The 10,512-nt window shown below is 45.7% G+C and overlaps 1 protein-coding gene across 2 annotated transcripts; it reads right to left on the reverse strand.

Annotated features, from left to right (window-relative positions):
- Positions 1-972: 972 nt before the first annotated feature.
- On the reverse strand, positions 973-10,497 carry TMED2 (transmembrane p24 trafficking protein 2). Of its 2 annotated transcripts, XM_053280335.1 has the most exons (5): positions 10,148-10,497; positions 6,552-6,744; positions 5,528-5,548; positions 3,381-3,488; positions 973-2,691 (listed from the first exon to the last, which is right to left on the reverse strand). In XM_053280335.1, the coding sequence occupies exons 1-5, from the start codon at positions 10,325-10,327 to the stop codon at positions 2,567-2,569; spliced, it is 627 nt and encodes a 208-aa protein (XP_053136310.1). In that variant the 5' UTR covers positions 10,328-10,497; the 3' UTR covers positions 973-2,566. The 2 variants fall into 2 exon arrangements, with proteins under 2 accessions (XP_053136310.1, XP_053136311.1); XM_053280336.1 differs by lacking the exon at positions 5,528-5,548 and having other exon boundaries at positions 10,148-10,491.
- Between the last annotated feature and the right edge of the window lie 15 nt (positions 10,498-10,512).

Consider the following 10,512-nt stretch of genomic DNA (forward strand, 5'->3'; position numbering starts at 1 on the left):
GGGGTTGATGGAAGCCAGTGCTCCCCAGGCCTTTGATACCCAAGTTATGTCAGTTACAGGATAGCACCTCTTAGTATCCCACTCCCTTGCTCAGTGAGTCAGGCTCACAAATGGAATTGTGCGTTTGGGGAAATTGTGGTGGTTCTGGCATTTCTCCATTCCTGCTAGCCACAGCTTTGGCTGCATCAAGGGATTCTAGTGCATCTCTATTCCATCCTTTGGAATCTCCCCTCTGCACCTATATTCTCACTGGCTGAGCAGTTGCTTTGCATGCACAGTCCCCAGCTCAATCCCTGGAAGGACCCTTGTTTGAAACCCTGGACAGCTGCTGCCAGTCAGAGCAGCAACACTGAGTAAGAGGGACCAAGTCTCTGACTCACTAGAAAGCAGCTTTGTGCAACCATCCAACATGGTGACTTAATGTTCCAAGGACGCGATTTGAAAATCACTACTTTGACTTGTTTATTAAGCTTTAAATACATCTTTTTCTACCCTTTCCAAGCCTTTTGAAAAAGGGCTGGCTATAAATCTCGACAGTTTTCACAGGACAGTGACCGAGAGTTTCCGAAGTCCTCCAGGAACTGTGATACTTTTGTTCTATTAAATCTCACTCTGCTCCATGTTTGACTCTCAGGTCACTAAAGTGAAGCTTATGAGTTGTTGAGAGTTCTTGAAATGGTTTCTAAATCCATGAGGTTGCATACATTATAGAAACCGTTTCACAAGCAGCTTGTCTTCTTGTGACCAAGTTTGTACACAACAGATTGAGTTAGTCAACTTCTTTGAGGGAGGGGGAATACTCTAGATGCAAAAGGGTTTCATTAAAAAGAACATGATCCTCCCACAAAAGCCAGGGTAGATTACCTTTTACACTCAGTTCCCTAACAAAGAGGTTATGCGAAGGCGAGGAAGCAAAAGATGGCAGACACTGTTATTTACAATGCAAGACAAGCACCAGGCTCTCTCTCTCTCTCTCTTTAAAAGATGTTTATTTATCGAATCCGGCCATATTCAATTTGTAAGCATTTTTAAATGTACATCTTCTAATTCGAATCCAGAGTATCTCACACACACAGAATTGGCGTACAACAGTTGCACTGAAGTGGGAAGAACCACCTGTTTGAATAACTGCTGTTTAAAGTATCCACCTAAGGCTGAAAAAGATTACTTGAACCATGAAAACTTGTAACAAATTTTAATTAAATTAAATTTGGTACAAAACTCTTTGTGTGTTACTGATAGAATGCTCCCCCTCCCAACCCGACTCGTGAAAAGAACCCGCTCCCAAAATTACAACCAATATACATCAGTCCAATATACATTAGCCACAACATAATCTTGGATCAGCACCTGCTGCCGGGGACAGACGCTGTGATTTTTTAAACCCATCAAGATAGCAAGAAGAAAAATAGTTTATACAAAAACTAAAGTCAACGTGTGTCTGAAGAGAGAAACAAGCACAAAATATACTGGCATTTCAAGAAAGCCTAAGGGGGATTGCCAATTCCTTAACAGAGGCTCCTGCACTGTTAACAGCAGCCTGTCAGGCAGAAATTCAATGGGTGCCATTTCTCATTGTGGAGCTGCTGTTAACAGGGGAAGCTGCACCTGTTGAATGTCTCTGCTGTGCCACTATTAAATGCACAAAAGCCTCGTTTCATTTTTCCCTGCCATTTAAAGGCACAGCAGCCTCTCTCACAGGAAAGGCGGTTGCAATCCTAACTTTATTATGACAATATATGGGCTGCATAGCATAGGAATACCCTCCCTTTCCCTACCTTCCCACAAATTAAGTAACCCTTTGGCATCAGGAACTGGCATCCTGAACACTAGTTCTAGAATAGTGCTAAACACAGGAGCAGCTTTGGATCTGTAAGCAACAGGGGGAAACGTATTACATTTTGCTAAGTTCCCACCGATGGCTGCCTTTTCACACATTTTCACACTAAGACTGTACGGTTAACTGGCAAGGAACAGTACTGCGTGTCCATCTCATGTTCATCTCTTTAATTAAAAAAAGAATCTGTGGAAACAAGCCATTGTTAATTACAATAAAACAACTGGAAGAAGTCAGCTAACTCGTACTCTATCAGAACCAGTGGCTGGTTTCAATATGTCAGAATAGGAATAACATTTCCATCTCTTTCTTGGCAGCCTGTGTAAAGTAGAGACAAAATCTTCAGAGCGATTTCCCCCTAGACAAAAACTGCATTATTACCCCAAAAGAACCAAGAGTTATAAGACAACCAACAGTGGTTTTGTGGTTTTTTTAAAAAAAAACTAACATTCGCAATTTGGTTGAACTCACTTTGGCTAGTGAGAAATATGTCTGCCCATTTCAATGAAGAGATTCAGCATTTATTTCCCTAGAGAGAAGATCTATATAAAAACATCCTTTTTAATCTAAGAAGAAAAACTCAAAAACACAAGTTTTTATAGTTCAGAAGGCAGGGATAAAGAAAAACTAGGTGATTTTTGCGATCAAGTTGTTTGGTAGACAGTGAATGGAGAATCTGGGATCGCTGGACAGGGCCAAAAAAAAAGGAAAAAAAGAACGTAGTTTTGATTAAACGACTCTCCGCACTTCAAAAAACCTCTTCAGATAATAGATCTGTCCCAGTGTCATGGCAACTAGCACAAGGGCTTCAAAGAACGACCAAAGGACCACTCGGCTGTTTGTGTTGTCATTAACTATGGGAGAAAAACAGAGAGAAACACACACTTGTTAACAAATGGAACGTAAGCAGTTTTAGATCTAGGTATCTGAAGGACCACTCCTCCTCCCTTGTGAGCCTATTCTGTCCCATCATCATTGGAGGGTACCAATGGGTGCCATTTCTCATTGTGGACAGGGCCTTTTTGGTAGCAGCACCCAAGCCATGGAAACTTCTGCCTCGAAGATTCAGCTGAACTCCTCCCTCTTTGCATTTAAAGGATAGGTGAAGATATTTAAATCAGGGCTGCATAACTACAGTTCTCCAGCTGATTTTGGATCACAACTCCTATCCAGGCATCTGCACAGAATCTGCATGGTTTGAGCCAGCGTGGTGTAGTGGCTAGAGTGCTGGACTAGGACCAGGGAGACCCGAGTTCAAATCCCCATTCAGCCATGAGACTTGCTGGGTGTCTGTCATGCAACATCAGGAACCCAATCCATAAGCACCACAGAATTTGAAAGGACTTGCTTCCTTTCAAAAGCAATCTTATGTACACTTTACAGGGAGTGAAGCCCAAAGGACACAGCAGGACTCTGTGCCAAGTAACCATGCAAAGGGCTGTGCTGAAGCCTGGGAAGGTCCTGTCCACCACACATTTTAGCCCGGCTACCAAAGGGATCCTGGATTAAAAGGGGGAAAGGAGGCCCAGCCAAAACCACCTACTTGCTCTGTGTATCCTTTCGCGGACTTCCATGTACTCCTGTTCATGCTTGACGGCTGTCATAGCTACTGCTAATTCGTTAATCATCTCTTCTAGTTTGTTCTGATGAGCTGCGGAGGGAATCACAAGACACCGAGTTTGTTGCATGAATAAAAAGCCACACCAGGCCAGAGACTTTGCAGCTGGAAAAGGGTAGCATCTGGGAGGAGCTTCTACGTTTCTGCACAAACCCGCACAAACAAAGCTTCTTTATTTGTTTCCACTCACAGCTCCTCCAAGCAGTTTGGATGAAGTTAGGTATCATTTCCAAAGCATTACAATTGCAGTGTTTCAAAATACGCCTGTCAAACAAGCCACGCATCACTGAATTAAGTGCTGTTTTATGATTTCCCAATTCAGGGCTGCATAACTTTGGCCCTGCAGTTGTTGCTGGACTACAACTCCCATCACCCCCAGCGGCCAATAATCAGGCATGATGCGAGTTATAAGACAACATCTGCAGGAGGGCCGATGTTGTAGAGTCCTGTCCTAATCTTTGGGGACTTTTAAAATACTCCTGTTCCACTGTGTCTATGAACAACTGCTTTATGCTACTGCTGTCTTGTTTTTGAACAGATGGGCTCTTGTTTTTATATGAAAACTTCATGCAGTTTTCAGTTTATTTAACCCTCTTTCTAAAGCAGGAAGACATATGATTAACACAAATATCTGTAAACTGGCCTCACTCCATCCTGATCCCCAACCAACACTTGTTCTTTCATGTTCTGTATACTAATGTGAAGAGCTAAACATTTGGTTGAACACCAAAGGCAGCCAATTTCAATAGCAATACAAGCAGGCAATTAGTGAAGACGGTCTAGCAAGGTAAAAAAGCACAAAACAGTTATTTGAGACAGACATTTAGGAAGAAACTCGGCTTCAACGGTCAGTTGTTGAGGAATTGCAGAACTGAAGGCAAGTCTACTGGCTTGTGCCATCAACTAGAGGATTAAGGGCCACCTGGAAGTCACACTGCTTGCTCTCCAGGAATCACATCTTGGCATGACTTCTTTGGAGGAATGGGAAAGCCTTCCCATATCTCTCTGCCACACACACCGATCTCACACTCTCCACAACCAGCCACTCAGATCTGAGAACAGTAGACACACTCAAACATATTCTGTTAGCACACAAACAGGATGAGGCAAATTTCTAGAAGGTAAGAAACTTGTTATAAAGAGCAAGTTAAGAATCAACAGCAAAACAAAGGAGTCCTCACACTTGAACGGATACATTTGACACCAAGACTATCAGACAAATAATGTGGCCTGAATGCTTTATTAGCAAGAAAGAATGTATGCACACTTTGAACATGCTAACATCCGTACATGCGTGCATAAAAAATGAACAGTTCCCAGACAAGGATTCCTGACTGCCCGAGGTTTGAGGGTGGGTTTTCAGGCTACTAGCAGTAATTGCTGGGGCAGCACAAAGGGAAGAGTGGGAGGGCAAAGAGAGGAGAAGGCTTTTCGAGTGCAGCTTTTGGACTCAACAGCTAACTCACATCAGTGCTGCCAAGCCTGAAGCAGTAGTAGTGAGAAGGCACCCAAGCACACCAAGGGCTGCTCAAAACACAAAGGGGTGAATGTAGAGTCCACCTCTCTCTGGCAAATGACCGCATCTCACTAAGGCAGCCAGCTTCACGCTGAAGAGCTATGGAGCCCTGCATCCAAAGTGTACAAATGGTACTGGCACCCAAGGAGGCTTTGGACCCATCTTGGTCAAACAGAAGCCACACTGGCAAATGAGAAACCAGTTTTGAAATGGGGCGTGCATGTTCATTCCTAGAGCAGCTTGTGATTTGGCACTGGTGGGGTTTGCTGTTCAAAAAGAGAGAGAGAGAGTATGTGTGTGTGTGTGTGTGTGTGTGTATACACGTGTGTGTGAATATACACATACATGCTGGGGATGGTGCGGGGGAGATTCCTAAAGCAACTCTTTGAATCCTGGTGGCTCAGAAGCTATTCATGTTCAGGCCTTTTCATCGGAGCAAGACACCACTATACTAAGGAACTTATGTTAGCAAAAAGTCACACGCACACCAGGGGCCGTTAGCAAGTTATGACAAGTGAGGCAGGAGGGTTAACAAGCTTCTTAGGAGGACACATACCATCCCAGGTGTCTCCACCACCTAGAGAAAAGCATGAGAGATGAACAGAAGGAGATGGCTAATGGCTGCAGATGTCACTCACACAGGACCCATCTTACCATTTGCCCAAAGTAGACAGAGAGGACTTTCCTTCTGCCCACAGATACAGCTCTTGGCATAGAGACAGCACCAGTTACTCTAATAGTTCAAGGGAGTGAGACTTCGGTTGGGTCAGGCATGTTGAACAGGAGCCCTGCTTGCTACACACAAATGGGAAAGGAGGGCAGGACAAGTTGCTGGAGCAAAGCACAGGATTCCCTGTGCCCAAGTCACATCTCACTGGCTCAAAGCTGCTAAAGAAAAAGTGCTTTCTCTGGACTGGGAGTTGGCAACCACAGAAAAACAGAGACAAGGGGCAAGCAAGTCCAGAATGCAAGGGACAGGCAAGTGCCTTCGTTTCTCAATGCATAGATCATTGAAAGACATGGCAGGGTGGAATGAGGGAAAGGTGCCTGGCACATCTATAGGTGTGAAGGAATACGAGACGTGGGGTGTCAGAAGGTGGTCTCCAGTCACTTGGCTCAAATGTTTAAACACAAACCAACATTCAGAAGCTAGCTCTGCCGGACTGAAAAAACGATGTCTGATTCCCAGCAGCCAGCATAACATTTTAGGCCCTCAAGTCACAAGGTTGCTTCATGGATTGTTCCCAATCAGACAGTAAGAATATGTCTCTCCTTCACCCCTAATCTAGTATCATACACATTGCTAAACAGAGGGAAGACAACTGAAGGCTAAAACCAGGTATGAAAGGGACTGCAACAACCTCCTAGTCAATTTCCATTGTGCTGCTCAGTGTAAGATACAAGACAAAAACCAATTAAGATGTCCTACAAAACATTTACATCCAGGAGAATGAACTTAGTAATCTTTACAGAACAATATTTACAAACGGCAGATGCAAGGAAAAAGGAGACAACTTCTAATCAGAGAGTGTGAGTGACTGTTGCAAAGCAAGTATTTGTTCCCCTGAATTTGACCTCACCTTCTGTCTCCATATCTTGCCCCTTTGGAGCTTCACCAATGTCAATAGTGAACATCACTATCTTTGGAGTCATGGTGGACATTCTGTTGCTGAAGCAGAATTTATATGTTCCATCCATGTGAGCAGCAAAGGTGTATTTCCCATTAGACTCTCGATCTCCTTTGTAGATGTTCTTGTTGTCAGGCCCCGTTATCTGGAAGCAAGAGAGGAAAGCTTCACTCATCTTCCAAGCCATTTACACGACACCCTTTTCTGAAGCACTTCACAATCCTTCAATCCTCCGGTGCACCATCTCAGTGAGAGACTTCTACATCCCCACCCTCACCTTTTTTGCACAGCTAGAAAACTGAGGAACCCAAGGCAGAGGCAGAACCCAGAAGGTCTCTTATGTCCAAGGCCAACTGGCTATCTACTGGCTCTCAATTTCCTCAGAACCAGTCTTTTTACCAGATAAGCAACTGGAGGCTGTGGGCCAAATTCAGCCCACAGGTAGGTGCCACAGCTTTCATAGCCCTATTAGAGGCAACAGTGCCTATGGCAAGATGACATGCCAGCAAACCGGGGGGGGGGAGGTAGCCATGGAGGTCCCTTTACTGTCAGACTAGCCTTCTAAGAAGCCCAGTTCTTGTAGGGTGTTGCAGGTTTACTGCCTGAATGTTACTGGCTCCTTGCTGCCACTTCCTTCAATTGGTGTCCCCTCCCCACAGAAGAATATACCATGTATGATCCTCTCCAACTTGGGGGGGTGTCAACTTGAGTTGCCATCCTAATCACACTTACAGAGTTTTTCTTGCTCAGAAGACCTTGTTTGGAAAAGATGACAGGAGAACCAGGAAGATCTAGTGAAAACATTTCTAACACAATCTGTTAATATGATAGAATCTCTGAATGGGTTAGGAATGTTTTCAAAAGGTCTTCCTGGTCCTCCTATCATCTTTTCCAACAAGGTCTGCCAAGCAAGAAAAATCCTGTGTGATTAGGATGCAATCCTTAACTACCTGAGAGTAAGATCCGCTGAACCCAACAGGACTTAATTCTGAGTAAACATAAACAGAATGAATGTAACTGGCTGAAGCAGCAGACAACTGAATAACTAGGCCAAGCTGTCCTGCACAAAGATTATTTGGGGCATCCTCATGAAACATCTTCCAAATTTTGTCTGCAACCCATCCATGGCTTAAATGTCCTTGCAATAAATCCCAGCTGCAACTATCACGGACCCTGCCGACACTAAAGCCAAGGGTCTTCTCTGGGTTCAGTTATATTATGTTGTCTCAGCATCCTGCAGTTGACCTTGAAAAAGAACGTCTTGCAGTCTCTGTTCTAACCAAGATGTTGCACCACACTCCTTGATCTTGCTCCACTCCACAAGTCTGACTGGTCTGTGCATGCAGCATGGCAAGGCAGTAGGGCATCACTTCAGGAAGCAGGTATGCAAGAGAGATTTTTGAATGCTTCCCCACATGGAAATGGGGCCGGTGGGGTGGGGGGGCGAGAGACCATCTCTTCCAGCAGATAAGAACTGGAAAGAGGAGAGAGGTTCTAGTCCCTCCTGCTTCCTGCTGTGATGATTTTCTGCTTGCAGGGAATATTTTTTAAGGTAGTGGAGAATGCAAACCAGTGAATTCCCCCTCCCGTCAACTGTAGTCCATTTCACCATATCATTTTGTTGCATGTGTAGACCCCTAGGCCATACTACCCATGCTGCTTTAGGTCAAGAATGAGATACTGCTAATATAAAAAGGCATTTAAGACAACACATTTGCAGTAAAGCAAGTCAGTTCTGAAAACAAAAACACCTGTTTGCTCCTAGCATGGAGGCAGCCACTGTCTCCTAAACTGATCTCTACCTAAAAGCTTCCTGCAAAGGGGAAATATGTCCTGATTTAATACAACCTGTTAGAGAAGCAGCATTTTAGAGGACAGTTTTAAAAGCAAGGCACACAATATATCCCCCTGCTTTTTGCAAGAAGGTTGACAGATATAGAAGTCAGGCTGCTATTGTGTAATTTGACCTAAAGGAATAAATCCAGCCTCTCTCCGCAGCCTGGGGCTCTTCCAATGCCACTAACAGGAGAAAACTATTAAGACAAATTTTCCCCCAGCTATATTTTGATAAATCAGCCCAATGCTGAAAGGAAATCAAGTGACTACAAGAAAGGATTGTTTGAACATTTTTGTCAACTGTGATCACTTCACACAGGATGTGAATTTGACAACTACAATCATATACTGTCATTTAAACATGTTTGTATAAACACATCTTGCTTTGTTAACTGCTTTGATAACTCTGTTTAAAAGTGATGTGCATAGAAATTCTAAGTACTCCTGTCCTTTTCCCATATGGTTACTAACTGCATTGTTCCAGAGTGAACACTTGCTAGTTTCCCACATGCCGAAATGTGCAAATACTCTCCAAGCAAATACTCTCCAAGGTCTTTCATTGTCTTTACTTTAACATTTCAGCCCCTCCTTCCACATCTTCCTGAAAATTATTCCTCTTTTTACCAGCCCGCCCCCCCCCCCACCATGGGCATTTTGCTGGCTCTTCTATCCATTTCACAAACACTGCTCTGAAATCTTTTAGTTGAAAGAGAACCCAAAAAGTCCAATAATCAAATCAACACAAAATGAGATGCCAAGGCACTCCCAGTCTAAATTTAGAAGCCCCAATACTCCTGCTTCCCTTCCCCAGGGGCAATCCCTATATTCAGTGCTTAACACACACTGGCTCAATTCTATTTAATACTGATACTGTTTGAGCTGGAAACCTCCTTCCCTCATAACTGCCAGTGTGTTCATGAACTCTCTATAGTTGCTCAATGATGAGCCAGCTTCCCAGAAACATCTGGCTGGCTTGTGTTGGAAACACATCTCTAGACTAGAGCCAAAGGCCTCTTATAGTGTTATGCTGAAAGTGGACTACACCTGCTCAGAGGCACTTTGGTAAATGCAGTTGAGAACTCAAGAGTTGGGGGGTGGGGGGGAGAGATACAAGTACCAGCAAGGCCCAGCCCTAGCATTCATCCAGCCTACAGCTAGAGCACTCCATCGTCACACACCAGGACTTCACAAGTCTTTCTCTCCTTAATCACCTCTTCAAAGGTTGAGAGCCATGATATGCTTTATGGGGTGGGGTGAGAAACAAGCTGCTAGGGAGACTGAACCCGGCTGGTCTTGAATCTGAGCTGGTCATGTGATAGCAAGCATGAGCTGTCCCCTTTGCTAAGCAGGGTCCACCCTGGTTTGCATTTGAATGGGAGACTACATGTGTGAGCACAGCAAAATTTTCCCTTTAGGGGATGGAGCCGCTCTGGGAAGAGCACCTGGCCGGCCTGCTTGCATGCAGGACGTTCTAAGTTCCCTCCCTAAGATAAAGCTGAGAGAGATTCCTGCCTGCCACGTTTCAGAAGCCGCTGCCAGTCAGTGCAGGCAATCCTGAGCTAGATGGACCGATGGTCCGACTCGGTATGTGGCAGCTTCCTATGCTCCTTGGCTTAAAGGCCACTCGGGCCACGACCTCCCCACCCCTCAGGGCCTTCACGGCCCCTTTCCCTCTCGGTCCCGGCTTCCCCCATCCCGCCGCCTGGACTCGCCTCCACGTCGATGTCGAGGAAGCCTCCCTCGGCCACCTCGAAGATGAGGCCCATTTTGGTGCCGGACGGGACCCGCTCGAGGAAACACTCCTCCGCGTGCGCGTCGATGCTGACGAAGTAGCCGGCCGCCGGGGCCGAGAGCGCGGCCAGCAGCGCCAGCACCGCCCGCACGGGCGACATGGCGGCGGCGGGGTCGAGGAGGGAGCGAGCAAGGCCGAGGCGGGGAGCCGAGCGAGGCGCGAGGTGAGGGGAGGCGGGGACGCCGGGGGGGCGAGCGGGAGGCCGCGCCAGCTGCCAACAGGCCGAGCGAATGGGCTTCGGCGAAGGGGCACTTCCGGCCCTTGCCACGCCCCTTCCGGGGCACG

This window comes from Hemicordylus capensis, chromosome 15 (genome assembly GCF_027244095.1).
Source record: "Hemicordylus capensis ecotype Gifberg chromosome 15, rHemCap1.1.pri, whole genome shotgun sequence".
NCBI lineage: Eukaryota > Metazoa > Chordata > Lepidosauria > Squamata > Cordylidae > Hemicordylus > Hemicordylus capensis.